General features: G+C 38.0%; 1 protein-coding gene across 3 annotated transcripts in view; it reads left to right on the top strand.

Moving 5' to 3' along the window:
• Positions 1-1,176: 1,176 nt before the first annotated feature.
• Positions 1,177-24,652, top strand: part of UGGT2 (UDP-glucose glycoprotein glucosyltransferase 2) — a 76,463-nt gene continuing 52,987 nt past the window's right edge. For 2 of the 3 annotated variants that reach the window (XM_063149552.1, XM_063149554.1), the window contains exons 1-9: positions 1,177-1,334; positions 3,277-3,359; positions 11,222-11,352; positions 12,479-12,591; positions 16,668-16,842; positions 18,810-18,906; positions 19,963-20,047; positions 22,486-22,586; positions 24,531-24,630. In XM_063149552.1, the coding sequence (XP_063005622.1) occupies positions 1,177-1,334; positions 3,277-3,359; positions 11,222-11,352; positions 12,479-12,591; positions 16,668-16,842; positions 18,810-18,906; positions 19,963-20,047; positions 22,486-22,586; positions 24,531-24,630 (1,043 nt within the window). Of the gene's footprint in view, positions 1,335-3,276; positions 3,360-11,221; positions 11,395-12,478; positions 12,592-16,667; positions 16,843-18,809; positions 18,907-19,962; positions 20,048-22,485; positions 22,587-24,530; positions 24,631-24,652 lie in introns of those variants that run through there. The other variant, XM_063149553.1, reaches the window with a different exon arrangement.

Here is a 24,652-nt window from a genome sequence, read left to right as displayed (position 1 = left end):
TGTATATATATATATATATATTCACACACACACAAAGCTATATATATAGTATATATATAGCCTTCTCCCTGGAGTTATGCCCTCACTGGCTCCCACCACCCACAAAGCAACTTTGAGCAGTTAGGAGACAACTGTGTGCAAAAGAAATTAAAGTGTATGCACCAGTGACACATTCCAGGTTTCAATTTTGAGTTTCATGAGTCATTCCAGGTTTCAGCTTCAAGTTCCATGAGTCACATTTTGGAAAAGGCAATACCCCCTATTTTTAACGCATCTGGGAGGTTCCTCCTCCAATGAACTGTGCAGAGCTGTTCTGTATTAGCATCCCACAATACAGCTCCAGCAGCACCACGCTCTCTTAGGTCTGAAAACCTCAGAGAATGTAGCAGCTTTGTTGAGGAAATGGAATTACGGAGATTTTGAACACAGAAAAGAAAAATGGAAAGTAGAGAACACGAGTCTGGAAATTCCAAGGTAAGCTAGGCAGAAGGTAGAGGCAGAGTTCCTGTGAAACTCATGCTTCTTGAGGAAAAAAAAAATGCAGCTAGTAAACAAAACGCATCTCGAAATAGAAGTGGGTTTGGAAAACTTGGAGGAAAGGGAAATTAAATGCCTTCCTCTCAGAGGAACAACTGTATGTGTATATTTGGTCTGAAACTGTTCACCCAGAGTAAAACTTTTACTGCTGTTCGTAGTAAAGGCCGAGGAAGAGCAGCCCGCCAGGACACGGTCAGCGGGAGGTTGGGGGAGCGCCAGCGCAGGCGGCTGCTGTCCTTGGACACAGCCATGTCCTTCCTGCAGCCAGCGCCACCCAAGCCTAGATAAATCACCCTACGTAAACCACACGCTTGCACTAAACAACCCGAAACCTAAAAAAAAAGAAAAAAATTTAAAAATAACGGGATTGCCCGATGCCGGCAGATGGGCGGGGCCAGACGCGCCTCAGGACAGAGAGGGGCGGTAGCGCCGCTCCTGCGCTTGCGCACTCCTGGCGCCGCGTGTCACGGCGCCGGCCGCCCCCCTGCTTTTGTCCGTCAGCCGCTGATTGGCCTCCGCGCTGACCAATAGCGCAACGCCGAGGGGGCGGTGCAGCCAGTAGGAGAGCGGCTGGCTGTGCGGGCGGGGCGCGCGCCGGGCCCGTGCGGGGCTGGGCGTCCCCGGGCGCCGCTGCTCCTCATGGCGGGCTGGGCGCCGCTGCTGCCGCCCGCGCTGCTGCTCGCCCTGCTGGGCGCCCGGCCGTGCCCCTGCGGCACCGCCCCGGCCTCCTCCTCACAACCCGTCACCGCTCGCCTGGCGGCGAAGTGGCCGGCGACCCCGCTGCTGCTGGAGGCGAGGTGCGTGCAGCCTCCTCCTCCTCTTCTTTCTCCTTCTGCTCCTCCTGCCAGCACCGCTCTGTCCCGCTGTCTGTCCCGGCTGTCTCCTGGGGAGCAGGAGGGCGGAGGGACCCCCTTTTCCCTCCGCTGAGCGGGAAGGAGGGCTGGCGGCGTTTCTCTGTCGGAGGGTGTGTTAAAGTAGTTTTTGGCTGTGAGGCTGAACTGCTTTCTCCCCTCGGAAAGTGCTGTGGACCGTGCTGGCAAGGCTGTCCCACGCTGTGAGGGAGCTGCACGAGCGTAAATTCGCATTTACCCTGCTCAGGCGTTTTGCAGATCGCTGGGTCGCGGATATGTAATGGGCCAATTACACCATCCCTGCCTTCCGCTGGGTGACATCTTCGTCTGCTCCCAAGTAGTTTGCACGTTAGTTAAGTGATTATAAAGGTACTAGTGTAGATGTGAACATATGAGTGAAACACGGTGAAATACTTTTAAAAGGTATTGTTAACTTGTAATTATAACTTCAGCCTGCAGAAGGCTTTGGGGTGACCTAATTTCAGTCTCCTGAGGGGAGCCTACGAGAAAGATGGGGAGGGAGCCTTTCTTACAAGGGCATGCAGTGAGAGGATGAGGAGGAACGGCTTCAAGCTGAGAGCAGGTTTAGACTAGATGTACAGAAGAAATTCTTTATTGTGAGGGTGGTGAAACAGCTGCCCAGAGAAGTTGTGGGTGCTCCATCCCTGGCAGTGTTCAAGGCCAGGCTGGATGGGGCTCAGAGCAAACTGCTCAAGTGGGAGATGTCCCTGCCCATAGAAGGGGATTGGAACCAGATGATCTTTAAGGTCTTTTCCAAACCAAACCACTCTGTGATTCACAATAGAAAGGGAAAACGTTTTCCAGTTTTAGATGCTTGTGGCTCCCCTGCCCATTTGGCTTAAATTTGTTTTGGTTTTGAACTTACTTGCTGCCGTTTGGAGAACACCCATGAAGGGTAGAACACCAAGCTTCTGTAATCAAAGGAGAGGCAAACTTCCAAAGTAAAGATTAGAAAACAATATAGTCATGCTAGCAAATGGAACTTTTTGGTAGACATAAGCAGGATGTTCCTGTAAGGAAAACTACAAACCTTAGAAATGTTACCTGTAAATCATAGAATGACAGAATGGTTTGGGTTGGAAGGGACCTTAAATACCGTCTAGTTCCAACCCCCCTGCCATGGACAGGGACATTTTCCACTAGACCAGGTTGCTCAGAGCCCCATTCAACCTGGCCTTGAGCACTGTCAGGGATGTGTCATCCTCAGCTTCTCTGGGAAACCTGATCCAGTGCCTCACCACCCTTAGAGTAAAGAATTTCTTTTGTATATCTAACCAAAATTTTGCCTCTTCCAGTTTGAAAACAAAAATGGAAGGGTGGTATTTAGTATAAAGTAAACCTTATTTAGAATAAAGTAAACCTTACCTTTTATGGTTTGTAAGGATTAACCCATGTTTGAAAGTGTTTCAAGGATTGACAATCTCCCTCCATGCAAAGGAAATGTCATTGATGAAAACCTGTATTTTATTGAAAAACTATAACCTGACAGAGAGTGTGTTCTTATTTGTATAGTTAGCTACTATTTAATAAAATCTGTGTACTGAATTGATTTCATTTCAAAGTGTATATTGGAATATCTCTGGAAAAATAAAGTGAATATTTTGGAGATTTTCTGCAACAAGAGAATAGTCTGCATGCTTTACAGCTCTGATTGATGAGTTTGGAAGATAGTACTTTGTTCAAAATATCTTTTGACCAAAATACAGCTCAGTTCAGTGTTTATGCTGTGGAGATGGTTGTTATTCATTGGATGTCTAATGTTCGGTTGCTGATGGGTATTTATTATTTTGAACAACTGAAGGTTTTTGCTGTGGTACATCTTTGGACAAAATCAACCTATGGACAATTAATTTTTATTTTTAAACAGTGAATTTATTGCAGAAGATGGTAATGAGAAGTTTTGGCAGTTCTTGGAAACGGTGCGGGAATTAACAGTTTATAAGCAAGGAGGTAAGTTAAACAGTATGCTGGTTTTTAATATGTTATCTTGTGCTCTATTTAACTTTGAGACACAACACATTAATTAGTTCTAGGCAGATCAAACCTGACTCTTCCATTATTGCTTACTGGGTAGGTTTCTTTCAGAAAGTTGTAGCATGTTTTCCCCTAAGAGCAATACTTGCAGAGGAGTTTACAAAAAAAAGGAAGACGAGGTGGACCAAACTGCTCTTACAATATGGAGCAAAGTGTAAAGATTTAAGATACCTACCTGCTTACATGACTTGCCAAGAGCTTATAGGATATTGAAACTTCATGTTTTCTGTAAGGTGGGTGCTTGCAGGGCAAAAAATCACAGCAATAACTAAAATGAAAATGCTAGGTAATGCTAAAGGAAAAATTAAACAATTACCAGAAAAGTTTAATACTTTTACTCATACATGGAGACTGTTTTCTAGCATCAATACTGATGTTTTAGAATAAAACTTTATCACTGACCAAATAGGACTAAAAAAGCCTTGCATGATTGGACAGAAGAATATTAAGTTTTTGGAAATTTGGGGAGAAGACCAAAGCATAAAATCCAGCAGAAGAAATGTAAAAAGCCACCCCAGAAGAAACGTTGGAGAGAAGTTTATTAGAAATGTGCATGGTAATGAAAAATTGGGAGACTGATGAGGCTTTACACCAGGTTGGGCAGTATCAGACTTGCTTGGTAGGTAAAGAGATGAACAAGGTGAAAAAGGCTTCAAAACAAGGTAAGGCTGCTTCATTCTGCTCTTTATTTACAGGAGAGTGCAACTCTTTAGGCATGAGTGCAAGCACCTAACACTGCCACTGGAAGAGACTTGAGGGGAATTGAATGTCAAATTATTAGTCATAAGCTAACAAATTGTATAAAGATCATGCAGAAAATGACAGTGAGAATTGCAGGTACATGAAAAATGCTGTATATGGGAGAGAGAACTTGAGAAACAACATGTTTCAGCAATTGTGACTGACTGAATACAACTTTAAAATGTGCATCTGATAACATTATTAGAATGCTCAGCAGTGTCCCAAGCAGCCAGGAGACTTAAAAGATTACTAGGAAGGGAACAGGGACATGCATGGTAAACAAAATTTTGCTGCTCTTGATTCCATGATGTGCTTTTATATTGAGTAAAATGTGATGCTTGACTTTAGTGTCTACCTCTGTTTTCCTCATTGTTTCTTTGGAATAGAAAAAGTACAAAGCAGAAAATGTACGAAGAGCTGTGATTTTAATTATAGAGTATCAACTGGGAAAATGAAAAAAACACCCCAAACTTACTGTGAGATGAATATCCCACAGTCAGAAGTATATGCAAAACCAGAGTCACTGAGAACAAAATGCCCAGTTGGTGAATGCTGCTAAAAGCCATCCTGTACAAGGCATGGGGACATGGAAAATGGAAGTAGGTGCAGAATTTGACCTGTGATCAGCTGCTAGTAGCATTTGTTGAGGCAAGTGCTGTTGACTAATGCTGTTTAAGGTCTTTTTCAGCCCAAAGGACAGTGGCACATGTTACACTCTCCACAAGGTTGGGAATGACTCAAAACTGGGAGGAGAATGTGGAAGGTAGGACTGTAATTAGAGGGACCTTGGCAGACTGGAGAGACAGGCCAACAGAAACGCTGGGAAATTCAGCAAGGGCACTTTACAGACTCCCTGCACATGGGCTGGAATAATCTCATCAACAGCATAATCTTGGTGCTGATTGACTAGAATTGGTTTTTTGAGAGACAGAATGGGGATCCTTGCAAGCAGTGAGAAGGCCAACTACATGCCAGGTTGCAGCAGCAAGAGGGTAGCCAACAGGTCAAAGAAAGTGTTTGTTCCCCTGTATGAGGCATTTGTAAGACTGAATCTGGAGTACTGGGGCCATGCTGGGGCTCGCTGTGAAAAGAAAGACAAGAGTCTATCATTGGAGCAAATCTAGGAGAGGATCTCTGCAGTGTTTAGGGAGGTGGAGCAGCCTTCTGAGGAAAGGCCGAGAGAGCTGTGAATGAAACTGAGAAAAGAAGGAGTAAGGAGAGACCTCATATCTGCAGTTTCTGAATAGGAAATATGCAAAGGAAGTGGAACCAGGCCCTTCCTGAAGGTACACAGCAGTATGAAAAAACGCAAAGGGCAGAAGTTGAATCATGGAAGTTATGGTTAGATATTAGAGAAAATGTTTCTGCCATGGGATTGGGTAAACACTGAAACACTGCTCCAGGAGCCTCTGGAACCTATTAATTCAGATAATTCAAAATTCTACTGCATGAGACCTTGAGCAGCCTAGTAAGGCCTTGAAATTATATATCTAAACAACAATTTGGATAAGGTGACCTCCAGAAGTCACTTTTAACTTACTTTTTTTTTCTATGAGTGATTTAGATGCAGTTGGTATTGCTTTGAGATGAGACTGCTGTATTAGATGATGTGTCAGGGGTTTTTTATTAGACATCTCTTTTTTCATTGTTTAGACACACTTCCCAAGGGGTTTGAAGCTTTAATGACATTTATTATTAGTGACACAAATGTCTGTTGAAATTAGCTGTTAGTTAAACACCTACTTCACCTGGATAAATTCTGTGATTGAGAATAAATAAATTACAGTAGGATGATCTCCATGACCTATCCTGCCAATGAACTGTTAGATGATGGCAGTTGGGAACCTTGAAAAATACTACTTTAATTAGGTATATTGAATAGTTGATGTGTGTATTTATCTGTGTGGCCAACACACACCTATGACAGGAGCACAGGAAATTTTGAAGTTCTGGCACTAAGGTGTTTTCCTAAAAGTTGAGTCGTAGTTGGGGTAGTCTTAATCCAAGGAAATGGATGCTCTTCCTGAACAGGAAGTCTGCATTCGATGTTTACAAGGAACTGCTTGGCTTGAGTGAAGAATCTGGTACTGCAAGACTGCAGTGGCACACTTTAGTGAGGTGTGTAATACATAACATCTGAGGATAAGTTGGTCTTCTGTTTAGTGTGGAATATGAGTTCTGTTCTAACTGCTGCATGTCAAGACAGACAGATTGATGCAGAGGGATGGTCATGATGTGTTAAAACTGATGTAACAACAACTGCTTCAGTAAATTAAAGGATCTGGCTGCAAAAGGATTGGTTGAGGCAATTGGCTTTTCAGTTATTCTCCCAGTGATGCCAAGAGTAGACAGGATGAATAAACAGGAAATGAAAGCATTGTTTATTTTCCTAAATGGAAACATTTTCATAAAGGCTAAAGAATTCCTAGATTTGAAGCTGAAAATCTGGTATAAAGGAATTCAATGATAGACTTGTATCCCAACATAGAGTTTAATGTTTCAGAAGAGTTGTAAAGCGTTAAAGCTAGAAGGCAACTTAAAAAATCAAGTGCTTGCTTTTTTTTCTAAATCCTCCCTTGGATTATTTTAAATCTGTTTTTTTAAAAATAAATTCTTGTTACTTGTTGTTTTAAATTTAGAATAATCAACATCTCTTGTTAATTTGCTAATTTAAAATATTTAGCAATACTGAATTAGGTTTATTAATGGTCTGTTTAGCTGTGATATTTGTAGCAGTTTAATGGATTTGGTAGGAATTATCTACACAGAATTTGGTGAAACATTTAGTCTGGTGATGTATTTGGTGGTTTTAACTTTTTTCCTTTTTAATATGAACTCAAATCAGCTTGGGCAGCGTCTGATTATACCATAGGGAAAATATGAAAAGGTTGGTGGGGGGATACACTGTATTGAATTAATGTCTTCAGGGAATCTGGACAACATTGTTTTTATCTACTTAATGTGCAACATATTTTCTGTCAGACTTGTGAAATACTAGGAAAGGCAGATGATCCTATTTTGGGCTGCAGGTATATTACAGAGAAATGAAAGCTGCAAAAATTTCATACTAATACCAGCACTTAAAAGGCACTGAAGATGGCATTTTTAACTTGCTACTACTTTTTTATCCCTAAAGGTTAATTTGTGATCACTGAGGGAAAGTAAGTAGCCAGTTCCCTGCTGACTAATTATCACTTGAGTGTTTACTGTCTTCCCAAGTGCTTCAGTTTATATATTGAATTTTCAGCAGCCTCATAAATATATATTAAAAACCAAAACAAAACCAACATGCAAACATATTTTCTCTATGGAAGCAATTTTCTCTGAAAAAAATGTAACTGTATATTTCATGTAAACAACCGTCATGCAAATTATTTTTTGCAATTTAGAAGACTACACATTATTCACAACTAAATTAAAAAGTATTTTTATATGTATATAAACCTTAAAGATTCAAGAGGAATCAGTTTCACAAACTGATTTCTGTACTCATAATGCAATAAAATAAAGTACTCTTTACTGGCATCTTGCTTGGATGGCAGAGAGATTTGACTGGCCAGTGATTGCCTGAACTGCTGTTATCTGAGGTCTCTAATTCCCTAGCTGATCTGTGGATCTAGATATTCATATCTATGCACTTGGAACAATCCTCATCCATCCATCCCACCAAGTAATTATTCCAGCACACTGTGTTCTTCTGATTAATGATGTCCCTTACATTTACTCTCTGTGTCTCAGTACTTTGAATTCTCTTGTGGGTTACCTGCATATATTCAGGTTAACGTTGTGCTGTGTGTGCCTGAGGACCTGTGCCATAATACTGTCTTGTCTTGTGTGACTGCCCTGGTTGTCTCTTTTAATTATGTTTAACTTGCCTGTGATAAAAGACACTGCTGTAAATTGTGGATAGGAAATGTCAGCATTTAAATGTGAGTTTGCTTCGCTGGCTGTTCAGTTCTTGCTGTAGTCAATCTAATCAATTTGGCTACAGGAGTAGTTAAGAGTTTTTCAGCAGACAAATTAAGGCATCTTCAGAATGAGCTTTTCAGGTCTTGTTGGCTGCTAGGCAATATTTCACATGGCTGGGATGAAAGTTTGCAGATGTGAAGTTCATACATGTGCCTTCAGATGTCTGCAGTCTGGAACTGTGTCCTGTTTATGTGGTCTCTTATTTACTTTTAAATTTACTTTGTTGATTATTTAGTAGTAATATGCTGTCATGCAGGATTTTATACCAGAAGAATCTGGTTCTTTGTGATTCCCTGTAACAAAATAAGAACCTTACTATGAATTGTACTCTTTTGGCAATGTTAAAATGAGCTTGCAGGGCAGGTGGTACCAAATTTAAAGGATTTGGTACTATGTGAAAATGATTTGCAATGCTCAAACCATAGATTAACTGAAATTAGCTCAGTTGGTTAGAGCATGGGGGTAGTAACACCAAGGTCACAGATTCAATCCATGTACAGGCTTTAAGAGTCTACTTAAGTTCACTGTAGTGTTGAACTTGAGGATCCTTGTGGGTTCCTTCCATGTCAGAATATTCTGTGTGATTCTGTGTGTGTAATAAACTCTAAAAATTTGGTTTGCATTAGATAGCTCATAGCATTTGGCATGGATTCATGTGTCTTGGTGAAGTTCAAAGTACAGTTGTGTTTTAAGTGAAGCCAACAGTGTTAATAGAAGTTGAAGTAGTAGGAGTGGATGATTTGATAGATCCTTGTCAATGTTGTACAGTCATTTTTGAAGGCAGATTTAAAAAATCCTTTTTTTTTACTTATTGAAATCATAGTAGTCATAATCATCTTCCAGGAAAGAATGTCAGCTGTTTTAAATACACCAGTGAAAGCACAGATGAAATTTGTAAACAAAAAATTCAAAGACTTGGGGTAAAAATATTTTAAGGTAGTATCTTAAGAATTACATATTTAATGGCTCTTTATTGTCTTTAATAGGATTATTATTTAGGCCAAGTTGAAAGGCAGGAATTTCAAATTTAATTTTATTTTGGTGGAGATAATTTGAAGAAAACTTGAAAATACAGTTATTGAAAAAAAGTTTCAATCTGGAAGGATTTGTTGCTTCCAGATTTTTATATTCAATGTTTTGCATGTGTGAAGCCAAATTTATCTCATTTAGAATCATAGAATGATTAAGGTTGGAAAAGACCTCCAAGGCTGAGTCCAGCCTTTGACTGATTCCCACTCTCAGTTAAACCAAAGCACCAAGTGCCACATCCAGTCACCTCCAGGAGTGGTGACTTCACCACCTCCCTGGGCAGCCCATTCTAATGCTCAGCCACCCTTTCAGTGAAAGAATTCTTCTTGATGTCCTACCTGAGCCTCCCCTGGCACAGCTTGAGGACATTTCCCCTTGTCCTGTCAGTATTTAGCAGGAAGAAGAGGCTGACCCCAACCTGGCTACAGCCTCCTTTCAGGTGGTTGCAGAGACTATTGAGCCTCCTCCTCTCCAGGCTAAACATCCCCAGGTCCCTCATCTGCTTCTCACAGGACTTGTTCTTGAGAGCCTTCCCCAGCTTTGCTGCCATTTGGGTTCTGATAGGGCTCTGTATAGGTGTAGAGAACATAGGTAGGTTTTTCATCCATTGAATTTCATGTAAGACAGTAACAATTATATGTCACTGATTAACTCCAGCCAGCAGCTCAGTAGCACATGTCCACTGTCCTCACTAGTAGGATGAGGAAGAGCATTAGGAAAAGGTAAAACCTGTGGGTTGGGGTAAAAACCATTTAATCATTGAAATAAATTGAAATATAATAATAATAACAACAGGAAAAAGAGAGGAATAAAACTTCTCTCAAGTGATGCACAATACAATTGCTCATCACTCACTGACTGGTGGCCAGCCTGTCCCCAAGCAGAGATTGACAACTCCCAGCCAGCTCCCCAGTTTATGTACCAAGTGTGACATTCCATGGTATGGAGTGACTCCTTGGCCAGTTCAGGGCAGCTTCTCCTGGCCATGCTCCCTCCCAGCTTCTTGTGCACCATGCTGGGAGGGCATGGGAAACTGGGAAGTCCTTGACTCAGGGTAAGTGCTGCTTAGCCACAACTAAAACTTCAATGTGTTATCAAGTTATTCTCATATTGAATCCAAAACACAGCATTGTACCAGCTACTAGGAAGAAAATTACCTCTACCCCTGCTGAAACCAGGACATCACGTAGAATTCATTGGAAGGAGCTTTCTTGAAATGCAGATTATGTACTTGTCTAATGTTAGTGGTTTTTTCTGGGGAATTACAGCAAACTCAGCATTTCTAAATAATGAGTGTTTTAAGGAGGAGAAGGCCGAAAGAAGGTACTAGAGGCTTTGAGAGCAAAAGAAGATATTTTTTGTTCAACCACGACAGGGTTGTAAAGAAGAAAATGAGAGGATAGAAGCTGCTTAGTTATGAAAATTGAGTATGCCTATGGAATGAGAATTGAAGGTTAATTATTTCCAACCAATGTTCTCTATTATCACTTTTGTCATTCCCATACACCATCCACTTACCTTCTTACTCAGAGTCCTGATTTTGACTTTGAAAATACAAGATATGCCGGGAGCAAGGAAGCTACTTCACATGTTGTATCCATTCTCATACTCTGGTTTATAATATATTTTTAAGGAAGAAATAGAATATGTGAGAGTAGCTCAAACCTTTAGAAGATTTTTATTTATGTAACTTGCATGGTTGGAGTGTTTGAAAACTAAATGTTAGGAAATTATTTGTGAAATAATGCTCTATTCAGGTCTCTCCACATAGGTTTTTTGAGTGGGTTTTTATATTGCTGAAAGTAATTTCAATATTCACTAGTGCTATTGAGCTCTCTTTTGTTGGTTTTTTTTGATGTCATTAGGCCTCTGGATTCGTAGGAAAGGAAACAGTTATTAGTGAACAACACTGAAGACTTTTGAATGCCAAGCAGCACTGGCATTAATGCTTGCTTATTATGTAGTGTAGGTAGATATGCCACATCATTTAGTGCTAAATACTATAAGTTTGTCTTGTCTTTTTTTTCTCTCTTTAACAGATTCAGAGTACTCCTATTACAATTTAATCTTGAAGAAAGCAGGACAATTTTTATCCAATTTACAAATCAATCTGTTGAAGTTTGCACTTTCCATACGGGCTTACTCTCCAACGGTTCAGATGTTTCAGCAGGTGACAGTATTGCCTGATATATTTGGTACATGATTGAATGAGGTATTTTGGCTAAACAATGTTCATTGTTACAGTTCAGTAAAATATATGCCAGTATTATTTCGAATCAAATGTGATAAAGGTGATGCTTTATAAGCTGGTTATATTAGCAGGATCAAATATTCATGTTCAATTGTATGGATACCATTCCCTTCAGGGTAGATTTTTTTTTGCAATTGTTCATTTTTTGAAAAATCAAGTAATGGGAATTTTTTGCATTGTTCCAAATAATGCTGTGGGAATGCAGACGTTTCCAGAGTAGGACATTTCCATAACTTCAAGTAATTTATATTTGCTATTTAGTGGATTTACCATCCTTCTCATTGTTTTAGTATGTAAAAAGTTGAAAAATTAGAAAAACTGCCTTTATTAATGAAAAAGTGAGAGGACAAATTCACTGTGCCTCTAAACCTAAAATTGCTACTCCTCCTTTTAGCAATGCCACCTTTAGGATAAAGTGAGAAGTCCATGTTTCTGAAAGGTGATAAGCTGTAATAAAGTTTGGGAGTTTTGCAGGTGTTCTCGGAGGAACATCATAATCTCAGACTCATGTCTTTTTGCTTTTACCTTTCAGCTGGTGAATCCAGACTCACTGACATGCAGTCACATGATTCCACTTCATATTGGAATAGCTGAGTAGATTTTTTAAAAAAAGGCAGGGGATGGGAAAAAGACAATATCAAAAATTGACATTCTTTGTTTGGGATTTATTGGTTTAGAAGTCTGATCTTCGGATTTTAACATGATTGCTGATAGCAACCAAAGTTAAAAATATCTCAGTGAGAATCACAGGCTGTGATTTTAGCTTGTGGAGATGATTTCTTAGTCCTGGCTTTACAGAACATAAATTTACTTTTCATTTTCTGGAGTATGACTGTATTTAATAGACTACACCTCACAAAGGTTTAAGGGTCTTAATCTTTTAATTTTTTTATTTTTCTTTCTTTTCCCCCCACATGTACCCACTTTTGAACGGGCTTAATTAGAAACACAGCTTAATGGCAGCTGTTGAGTTATTTTAATCAAAGGGATGTGAGTTTAAGTGCAATCAGAGCATTCTGGTTGAGTATAATTGTTGAAATATTAGATTGCAGCTGATGAACCTCCACCAGAAGGCTGCCGTGCATTTGTGGTTATCCATGAGAAGCACACCTGTAAGACTAATGAAATAAAAAAGCTGCTGAAGAAGGCTGCTAAGAGGTAAATATAATGATCTGGTTTAAGAGGAAAAGTAGATTACTAAGGAGCTTAATATTAGTAGCGTTCATCAGTTATGAATCAAAGTAGAGTAGGTCTGTGGTTTTAAAATAAAATCATAGACCTTTGATCCACTAATCGTATGGACAATTTTGTATTTTTTCCTTTTTTTTTTTTAAACATGGGGTAGTCAGGTTTAAGTTACAGTGTGCTTTTCTATAGAAACTAAGAGTTTTACATGTCTGACACAGGTCTGTCAGCAGGGTACTTCATAGTCAGTGTCACTGCAATTGATGTTGTCTGGGATGCAAGGGCTTGGCACAGGAGTAGAAGAGTAGTCTGTCTCATAGACAGGGCATAGAAAGGCATAACCTTTCCTCCCCTCTTGCTGGATTTTTACATATCAGCCCTTTATGCTGGTTTTGTCCTGTAGTAACTAACATCAGTCCAGAATTAATTTGAGCCCTGAAATAAAATGTGTAGAGCCTATCAAAACACCAGTAACAGAATAATGAAAGCATAATGTTTAATCTCAGTTTTAAAAAAGATATTATTTTGTGGTTTTTAAGACCCCTGTGTAATTTTTTTTCTTTTTTCTCTCCCTGCAATGGTCACCATGATATACATTAGTGTTCATACCCTCAGCTACTTCATGGTGATATTCAGGGCTGAAAGATTATTTAGTAGGGTATATTTCTTGGATTTTGCTTTCTGTCAAATATAAATTGGGGAGGGAACCCTGAAAACCTATAAATTTGTCTCTTTGGGGCTTGGTTGCTTCTGAAAATAATTTTGTTTTCTACAGGTGTGATTTGTGGTGTATTCTAAGTCCATTGATACAATGACAACCTACTAAATTATTGTCTTTTGTTTATTCAATAGCCAAGGTTTCTGTAAAAACAACTCTGTCTAGTTCACAGTGTTCCATTTTCACCAGTTATATTCTTCTAAAAAATAGTAATGTCTAAAAAATGTCTGTTTTTCCTAGATAAAAGCCAAAATATACTACAGATATTTTTATATGTTGTTGAATTCTTGTGGCCATATATTAAGGCATCATGAGACCATAACATTTTATTGCAATGTCTGAATATAGTAAACTTTTAAAGCAATTAACTGGATTCAGCACATTCTCCACTCTGGAGATATTACTTCCAAATTTATGAAGTTCTGGAAAATCACAATAATAAACAGTAGAATCCTGAATTATTTAGAATTGAGAAAGATAGACTTGTAGAAATCTTAAGAACTTGCAACAAAAGTGAAGTTTCTTTATTTGATTGCTCTTCAATTTTCAATAACTTCGCAGTCAGTCACATCACACCATTCAGAGTTGGAGGGACAAAATCTTGATAAATTTTCCCTCCTTCTCACCATTCCAAAAGTAGTTGTGTCCCTCAAATATTTAGAGTACCTGGAGCTAGACTCTGAGAAAAACATGTTCACATTGACATGTTCAGGTAATTGTTGCCACTGTTAGTTCCCTTTGTACTCTGGGTAGCAGATGCTTCACCTGTGCTGATGATATTTAGGCTAGGTGATAATGGTAGGGCTGTGCTCCTCCTCTTTGCTTTCTACCAGGTGAACAAATGATATAAGGGACAGTGTGCTGGTTGCTCTAAACCAGTCATTCTTTTTCTGTCTCTTCTTAGAAGAGGTCTTTTTGATTTATTATTGTTTTTATTTCCAAGTATTTTCCTTTGTGTTCCTTTCTATGTCTTCTGTCTGTCATGACTCTTCCAGCCTATTTAAGCTATGCTTTTAGTTGTTCACCATATTTGGATGAGGGTGCTAGAAGTGTCCTGACTTTAGGGACTGATAATTTCAAATCTCACTGGAAGAGAAAGAAGAGGCTGCAGCATTCTTCTTGTGTGGATTCATCATCTCAAACCAACCTTCAGGAAGTCTCAGGCTCTTTGGACCAGGACCCCAGATATTCTGCATGTCAGGGTTGAAGTTTTGCTTCATTCAGTCCTTTGTGCAACAGCAGCTGTGATTATGTCTTTTGCATTTTCGGCCATGTTGCAATGGACTGTGTGGGTCTAATTGGAAATACTTTGTGTGGAGGTGCAATGGCTCTAGAGTTCAAGGGCTCTGGGCATGTCAAAGAACACATGGTTAAATGCTTGGGATTGCTTATCTTGCTGGCTGTCCAAAACACAACACTAAGGTTTCTGGGGCTGTTGCTGCGAGGAGCAGAACCATTAATAGAAGTCACATTTTGCTCAAAACAATCAGTGCCTTACTTTTGTCAGTACATGTTTGCTGTCTTCTCTCCCATTGCTTCTGCATCCTATCCTGGGTACTATCTAGACAAGCATATAGTTGCCTGTACTTCCCTAGTAACTGATTAGCAAGTGCTGAGCTCCACATCTGTTTAATTTTTTTATCATTTTCTTTTCGTCTGCCCAGCTGTTCTTCCTTGTCTTTCAGTCAGTCTTCTTATGAGCATCTCTTATGGCAGGAAATTAATTACCTTTCAGTTCTAAGAGCGGGAGAATCAATTACTTGTCACTACTATTCAGTGTTGAAGAGAAACAAAGAACAGAGGCTTATCTTGGGTTTACAAGGGCTGAACACTTTACTTCTCAACCCGAGGTCATTAGAGGAGCTCTGTGCAGTGTTATTTCATTATAGCACTTAATGAACATGGAGCATGTTCATTGTGATATGAGACTGTCACTATTCAAGTCATGGCAGCATTCAGTAACCACCTTAGTTGGTTGGTTGAAGTAGAGTGGATAAAGTTAATTACAAAAAGAGAAGCTCACTTGGTTGAGGTTTTCCACTCTCTCCATGAAAGTGGCAGCTCTTGTCTCTGGTTATGAGAAGGAAGTTGCACAAGTCACATCCCACACATGCTTTTATTGGGGCAAATCTGGATTGGTTCTTCCACAGAGATTACTCATTCAAGAGCCATTTCAGACTCCTGGATCTCACCTATTTGCTCTGCCTTGTCCTGTGATATCAGTGGGACAGCTTGCCTGATATTTCTGTGACACCTGACTGCCTGCACCCAAGTTAATTCTTAAACTGGGCCCCTCCTTTTGTTTCTGTCTTACAAATGAGTCCATGATTGCATACCTACCAAACTTACATAGGACACTGATGTTAAAACTCTGAGTAACCTCATACAGATTACTCCTGCTTGAAGTGAGGGTTTGCAGCACATTGCCTCCAAAGGTTACCTTTGCAGTGTAAATGATTCCATGGTTTTTTTATTGAATATGTTCCAAAGACTTACATCAAGGAAACTGTGGTGTTCTGCTCACACCTTTTGAGCATGGCTCTTTGGTGAGTGTCTCCCACACACAGTTCTGTATTGTGTGTTGAATTAGAGTTTCCTAGCTTGTCTTGGGCATGCTTAGAGACAGCTCACTGGTCTTTTGATTGTCAGTGCAAAGGCAGCTTTGAAAAAGTGTGCTCATCAGTAATTAGTACCTTGAGTGTATTACTCAATCGTATCCTCTGTTACTTCTCCATCTTTCCCAGGTTTTATTCAAAAGATGTCTTTATTCATCTAAGAAATCATTGCAGCATAACTTTTCTAGTCCTGGTTTTCAATAAGGAGTGTAGGTAGGCAGCCAAAATTTGCAAAATTAGCTAAATTAACAGAGCCTGATGGTTTCAAAATAGTATAACCCCAGTTAGTTTCCAGGTGTGTTGACAGCTTTCTCAAACTTCACAGAATCTCCCTCTGCTACTCTGTTACTCACTGATTGCTCTGTGTATCTCTGATAGATGTAATGTATCATTCAAATTAAAAGTTTCAAGCTGTTACTGATGCAAAAAATCTCCAAGTGCTATGTTTTTCATATGCTTTGTGTTGTGATTTGATAAAATATATTTCAGTTATTTATAGCTGGTGGTAATTTTTCAGTTTCTTATACTTAAATTTATGAATTTGTTGTTCTGGGTTTGTTTGTGAGCAATCATTATTTTGTGATGATTTTAACATGAATTGTATAATTTTAGCATATAAACACTTACTAGTTTTATTAATTATGAAGTAGAAAAACTGCCACTGTTTTAATAATTTTCTGACTTCATAATATCACCATTATTTGTTTTAAAACCAGACCCAGGCCATATCTTTTTAAGGTAGACCATAAATTCCCAACTCTCAAAGAGGATGGCCCAGTGGTTATTCTGTATGCAGAAATGGGCACAAGAGACTTTGTCAAATTCCACAAGATTTTATCTGAGAAGGCACAAAAGGAGGAAATTGTTTATGTGCTCCGACATTATGTTCAGGTATGCAGTTCAAATCAACGTTATTTCATAAACTGTTAGCATTCTGTCTTTGCTTTGCTTGCTTTTTGACAAAACACTTTTTCTACATTTCTTTCTGCGTTTGCCTAAATTATGTGTAATACACATAATTTTCTAATATTAGAAAATTTTCTAATATTAAAACTCTCTAGGTAAGTAATTCACCAAATACAAACTATGAAGCCAGGAAAGCATGGTAACGTTCCCAATCCTGCATGCAAGCACTGATTGCATTACTGATCTTGAAATATCTCTTTTTTGGTTTTGTACAGTGTAAGGTCTCGGGTGAATCTTGGTGCAGCAGACTGAACATATTAGTAACTAGAATTAGAAAAATGGAAAGTAGAACAGAGAATCAAACTGAGAAATTACCAATTATATTTTTTACATATTCTCCAGGTAATCTCATGTTCATTGAGATACAGCAGCATGGAGTATCATAGGCAATATCATTTACCAGTTTTAAAATGTTTGTGTTCCATAGTGTCACTATTTGAAACATTACATTTCTAAATTCTTAACTTACTCTTCTCCCCAGCACAAAACAAGAAAAATACCAGTACATGGAACTGTATTGTCCCCAGTTGTGATTATTGGAAGGTTTTTGTGATTTATATTCAAAGTACAGCTCTTAAGTAGTGTGACTAATCTGAAAATAATCTGATGGAGTGAGAGGTTGATGTGATTTTTGTAGACCAGGAATTTCAGGGAGATGAGATGTGCAGTTTGCAGATGACTTTGAGTTGTTTGCACACAGTAATGAAATAGAGAATTTGAGGAAACCAGTCTTGAATTCAAAGTTGTATGAGGTTTAGTTTTTAATGAACTTTGTTCTTTTATGCTTTTATTTCAATGAAATGCCTACTTGCATATTAAATGTCTCATTGATCTGCCTGGCTTATGCATCATGGTCTTCCCAAATGCATGTTGTCTTCTTGCCTGCACCTTTTCTCTCTTCAGACCTCTCTTCCCTTTTCTTCCTTCCTCACAACCTCCATTTTTGTTCTTTGGTACACACTGGGATGGATTGTCCCTCCTTTTTTACGTTAAATACCAGAAGAGGGAACATTGATAACAGGAGAGGTATGATCTTTCTGCTTTCTTTTTTTAACCAGTATCACTGAGACTACCTATGGAGTGCTCTCTGCTGCCTCTGCTTTGAGTTGTGCTTGGAGGATGGACAGAGAAGCCTCCCAGCCCTGCTGGGTTTTCACTTGTAGTCTGGAGGATTCTCAGTACAGACAGGTTCTTAGAAATTGCAAGCTAAAGCTCAAAAGGCTTTCAAGAAATTGCTGCTGTGCATGTGCAAATTGCATTTTGGAAAGAGGATTTGCATACATTTGGGTCAAAATAGGCCATGTATTCTGAAATAAGTATGTTTTGTGTAATTACACTATTGAATGTCAGACTTCCACTCCAAGAGTTAGAAGTAGCTGTTGTTTGTTTTAAGTGGCAACCTGTTTTTCACAGTGATATTTTAATACATTTTATTAATACTCCTAACAGAAAGTGATTAGTTGTTTTATCAAACTTTTCTAAAGAGTAAGTCTGGTGCAAAAATAGAGTGTTTCCTCTTAGCATCTTGGAAGTCTGGCAACATTACAAAGAAATGGGTATCAGTTTAAAATGTGAATTGTGAGGCATCAGTAATTGTGTAGGGTGCTATGAGCTGTACCTGTTCTAATCCCTCTTCTAGTATTGTATAAAGACTGCAATTCTGGCCTGCCTTTCTGTGATTTGCAGGAGATAAAGGACATTGTCGCCTTTTTTTACATGCCTTCTCAGTGGACTGTCAATATGCCTTGCACTTTGAATAGAAAGATGAATTTAAATAATGACTTAAATGTCATAGCATTTCCAAGTTACAATATTAGATATTGTTAATCTCCTTTAAATACATTTTGTAAGTTATGTTTTTTTCCTTCTGTTAAAATAATATCAACAAGCAGAAACCAAATTCCAGGAAAATGTATTTATCTGGATATGGTGTGGAACTTGCAATAAAGAGTACAGAATATAAAGCAGTAGATGACACACAGGTTAAAGGTAGGTGGGTTTTTTAAATGATTTACTATCTTGCTGGAGATACTATTGAAATGCATTAAAATCTTCAGTTTGTAAAATATTCAGTCATTAATATTTTGAAGGTTATACTCAATTTCAATCTACAGAAGGAAATCTCAGATATTAGGAACTAAGTCAAAATACATGAGAACATTTGTAAAGATCTGTGCTTAGGACACAGTCAATTTTCTAACCTCTAATTGCTGTTTTCTGTGGCTCTTCAAAATACAATCTGGTCTGCTTCCTCTCAGTAATTTTGAGATGGTTTACCTTTGTACTTCAGTTACTTTATGATTGTCGGCATTGCTCATATTCTAATGGCTACAGTATCTGCACATTAGTATTTCAGGGCTGAGGGTTTTTTTTTTTCTCTGAATTTCTGTGGAAATACTTTCACAATCTTCTGTAGAAAAGATGTTGAATAGAATATAGAATGTGGACTAGTGCACATTACAATGTATTGAAATAAGACATGTACTATAGAAAATGGTAACTACAGCATGGGGACACAGAGAAATGACTTTGCAGGGACATTCATAAGATAAAAGGAAAGTTAACTCTCTTTCAAAAGACTAAGGTTTAATGACCTTTGAGTCATGTCAAAAAATAGTTTAGTTTTTTTAAAGGGAAAAATGCTGATCTGTGATTTACATCAAATGCCAGCTGGAGATTTAAGTGCTTTAAGGTCATCAGACTTTTCAAGTGTAAATTTGGTAGTAGTTGATTGATGAGAGTTATACCTTATCATTTAATCAAACTGAGAAATGGCTGATTTGTGAATTGTTAAACCGCACTTATTTTTTATATAAAAATTGTTACCACTGAATTAATTATATTAAAATTAATTTTAACGTTGCAAAGTTCTGTAGAGTGATTAATTTGGATGCCAAAATATGTAAGTATACATTTAATTAAAACTACATCTGGGAATGATGACTTTGTGGTTGTACGTTTCTATTAACTGGTTTATAATTCATAAAAACATAATACTACACTAACTTTCTTGGCTTATATTGTGTACATGTGTTATGTATTCAGGAGCAAATGAAACAAAAGAAGAGGAAGATGAGGAAGAGGAGGAGGAGGAAAGTGATATCCAAGGATTTCTCTTTGGCAAATTAAAGTGAGTTGATATAAGTTATAATTAAACTTTTACATTTGTTTCTGGAACCTCAACCAGTTGGGTTTTTTTAATAGAATGATTGATATTTATGTTGGAAAGTATTTCATTGGTGGAAATTATTTTTTTTTATTTTTTATGTCCTATGAACATAAAGATGCAAGCTTATTTATTCTGTTAATTTAAATTTATTGCTTTTAGTTTTCTAATTTCTATACAGTGAACTTTTAAAATTAAAATTATCTGCCTGGGTAACACTAACAAAAACTTAGAACATTGTGATTTCACATTTGTTAGGTAATTAGAATCAAAATGTTGGTTTTCAAAATGCAAGAATAGCACAAGGAATCCAAACACATGAGCTGTATCTCCATAAGGTGTTTTTAAGAAGGATAGTAATAGATTTCATAGAGTTAAGGAGTGATATTTCTAGGAAGATGGGCTTATGATAGATACCATCTCATTCTGGAGTTTGTGAGTTTGTATTCTCTTCCCTCAGGAACTCTTATCTCCAAGCTGCAGTCTGTTAAATGAAATTGAATGTTACCCTACTGAGCACTCCTTCCAGTCCTCAGCTGGATTCATTTTGTGGTATCAGTCATGCAAAGTGCTTCCCTTTTCCTGTAACAGATCCATGTCGTGGATCATAAATTTTTTTCTTCAGCAAAATACCTCAAGGTTGTGGGTCTTCTCTAGATGTCATTCTCTTATTATTTAAAACAAAGAGTAAACTTGTTTGTAAATATTGTCACTAAACTGTAAATCTCAGAGTTCAGAGCCACTAATTCTGTCTAAATTCTTGAGAACCCATCCCCTCCCTTCCTGTCTTTTTGTTCTCAAACATGTTGAGGTAGAAGTGCACTCAGATCATGAGGCTTCCCTGTTGTTTCACCTATATGTTTGAGATTCTGCACAGCAGGTGATAGCAAATACTTATGCCATATCTTTATCTGAGCATTTTTTCTTCTTGTGTTTTGCTAGGTTTAGCTATACTTAGACTCTTGATTCTCCACTGTGACTGATTTGTGAAGCTGTCAGATAATTCTATCTTTTTGACACTGTTTCTAGATTCATTGGGTTTTTTTCTCTTCTCCTTTTCATACATGAGGTGAAATAGATGTTTCAGTAGTCTGTAAATTGTCTCTCTGTTACAGCCATGTCAAAAGTTTTACTTTTCTCAGCTGTGAAATAGCTATGAATGCAAGCAGAAGACATAAAATGTTTAGAAATTTAATGGAGAATTTTTTCAAGCATATCTTACAGCAGGCTCTGAAATACTTGTCCTCAAAACTTCTTTACCTACCTATTATGTTCTCAAAACAAATAGCTAAGCTTTTGTGTACCATGTTCTTTAGCTCTGACAGATGATTTGTGTGCTCAGTAGATTGATTTTGTCAGTGCTGTCAGTTTAAAAAACATATTCTCAACTTTGTATTGCTTATGCCTCTTGTAGTTAATGCCACAAAGAGTGTATTCAGTTACAGTCAATATATAGTACAGTTAAGGTACAGTTAGTTATACATCATCCTATAGCAAGCTAAATAAACAGTAACCTGTATGGCATGTTAATACTGTTCCATCTTTGGCTTTATTTATTCCATCTAAATTTATGTGGCAGGTTTTGAGACACATCACTACAAAATAAGTGAACTCCTGGTATTCAGTAAGAATTTCCTTACAGAGAGAGTTGTCAAGCATTGGGACAGGCTGGCCGGGAACGTGGTTGAGTTGCCATGCCTGGGTGGATATGGCCCTTAGGGACATAGTTTAGTGGTGGACTTGACAGTGCTGCCCTAATGGCTGGACTTAAGGACCTTTGTTGCCGGGCTTGCAAGGCTTCCTCAGGGGTGAAGAGATAGATGAGAATCTTGACTCCATGATCAGAAGGCTGGATTTATTAATTTATTATATATATTACATTAAGACTATACTAAAAGGAATAGAGAGAAAAATTCAGAAGCTGCTAAGCTAAGAATGGAAAAGGAAGGAATAAACAAAGGAGCTCTCTCTGATTCTGTCCCAGAGAGAGCTCGGTCTCTGATTGGCCCTTAATTGTAAACATGGAACATAGGCCAATCACAGGTGCACCTGTTGCATTCCACAGCAGCAGATAACCATTGTTTACATTCTTTCTCTGGGGTCTCAGCTTCCCAGAAGAGGGAAAAATCCTAAAGAAAGGATTTTTCACAAAAGATGTCTGTGACAGACCTTAGAGTTCCTTTCTGACCAAAATGATTCTATGATTCTCTTTAGCTGGGGTTTAGCCCTCAGAAATCACCTTTTCTCACTCAAAATCCATATTTTTGTTTCAATAATGAATTAAAGTTCATTCTTGGTTGTTATCCTAAGAACACAACATTAGCTGTGAGCAGTATTGTGGATAAGAGCAGACACTGATGAATGTAATTGATTCTTTTTTGTAATAAAATGTTTTATTGTAGACGGATGCATCCTGACCTGAAAAACAATCTGATGGAGTTTAAAAAACATCTGATTGAAACCACTAACAACATGGAACCACTGAAGGTTTGGGAAATGCAGGGTATGTAGTGAATTTTATTTTTAATCAACACAATACTCTATTTAATATTTCTTTTGTTATTTTAATGCATTGACATTATGATAAAAGCTTTTTTTTAAAGAAGAGACATCATTTCATAAAAAAACCTTAATACCTCAAGTATTTAAAGGGCATTTACTGATACTTTGTATTCTGTACTAGAAATTAAAGGAACATTGAAGCAATTTTATAAGATGGAGAGATATATTACCTGTTTTTCTGCCTAATAGATCATCTCAGGTATTAAAACTTGTTTTATATACTCTTTTTAGAGGTCAGGCAAAAGATATAATTTTGACACAACTGCTAGGTTGGATGAAATACATGTTAGGACAGCTTGTTTCCTTTAATTTATAAATTTTATCAGTATACTGGAGTTCACATCTATGCCTTTTTAAAACATAATATCAAGTGGAAGAACATGCTTTTGAAAGCTTTCCTGTAGAAAAGGAAAACAAATGCATTGATTGCTAAAGCTTATGTGCTGATGACTTGCAGGACACTCAGTAGCTTGAATTAAATATAAATCTCTCATAAAATGTCACAATATTCAAGTTTATGCAAGTAAATTTTCCCTCTTACGGTCTTCAGCTTTAGAGGACAACCTGATCAGTTTGCCTCTATATTAGTGCAGTGAAGGAGACTGAGCAATCATCTGAGCTTCAGTTTCTTTTGGGACCCTGATGTTACAGAGCTTGCTAGCAATGTCCAGTCTGATATTAGCTGTGTGAGATAATTGTAGTTCACGGGCAGTCTCTTATCAGTGAAGTTCAACTGCAGGATTTATCTTTGTCCAAAGTTAAAAACTATTGAAAAATATTGCTTTAAAGTTCTCTTGAGAAATCTACTTTGGAAAAAAAATTGGAAAAGAAAATAATGGGTTGGACTATTTTTCTTTTTGTGTGTGATTGAATGCCACTTGGCTGATGTTAAAGCTGAAGCAGCCATGAAACTTCAGTCCCTTTAATGCCTGCCTTCAAAAGGCAGTACAACGTCTCTGTTTAGTGGTAGTCTTTTCTGTGGTGTTATGGCTACATATATAAAAAAGGAAACTGGTGCTGCTCCCCAAAGAACCAGTTCTTAGTGTTCAAAGTAGTTAAGTGTTGGGATGCTGTTAATTTATGTCAGGAAGACTTGTAGTGGCTTATGGTGCAGGATATTCAGTCTTCAGCCCCCACATTTTTTGGTGCAGTTGTTTTAATACCCTTACTGCTGACATGACAGGGTGCTTTCTCTACATCATTCTTAATGACTAATTATAGTGGTTGAATTAATGGCTCAGCTTCTCTCTGATTTCCTTTAATTAGCTTCAAAGTAAAAATCTAGCTAAATTTAAGCAAAACTACTTCAGCTATAGGGCATACTTCTATTTATAAATGAACCTAAACACCATTCAAGAGTTGTCTTTCAAGAGCTTTTATATTTTAGGTAAGTAATTAGTAAGTACTTTTTGCTCAAGGTGCCTTACACAGCACTCAGCTGTGTTAGGGTGCTGTAAGGGGAGGTCTGTAAGTGACTGCCCTGACCAGAGATAACCAAGGAGGTAAAAAGATGTCAATTGGCATCAGTGGTATTTGAATGTTTGGATCCTAGCTGTTCAGCATAAAATGGAAATTATTAACAGTTTATGAAGGGTTTTAAGTGTATGACCCAAGTTTACAGCTTCCTCACTATCTGCAGTAATAGCAGCAGTTGCTGTTGTGGCTTCAACAGATCACAACTTATTTGCCTGTTGAAAGGGTCCTGAAACCTACTTTTGATTTCTTTTCTTGGTAAAATTATTAAGAAATAGAAGTTAACATTCCACCTCTCGCTCACCTATTTTTTCATCCAAGACGTATTTTATCAGGCTAAACTAGGAATGTCTTATTCACTTTGATTCAGCCTTCCTTTTTTTTTAGTTTTATTTTTCTTCCCCCATCCTAGATCTTAGTTTTCAAGCAGCTACTCGAATTATGTCTACCCCTGTTTATGACGCCTTAAAGGTAATGAAAGACATTGCTCAGAACTTCCCAATAAGAGCCAGGTATGGTATTAAGGTTTTTTTT

The sequence above is a fragment of the Melospiza melodia genome, chromosome 2 (genome assembly GCF_035770615.1).
Source record: "Melospiza melodia melodia isolate bMelMel2 chromosome 2, bMelMel2.pri, whole genome shotgun sequence".
NCBI classification, from domain to species: domain Eukaryota; kingdom Metazoa; phylum Chordata; class Aves; order Passeriformes; family Passerellidae; genus Melospiza; species Melospiza melodia.
The sequence above is the reverse complement of the archived record's forward strand: the minus strand, read 5'-3'. Positions and strand labels throughout refer to the sequence as shown.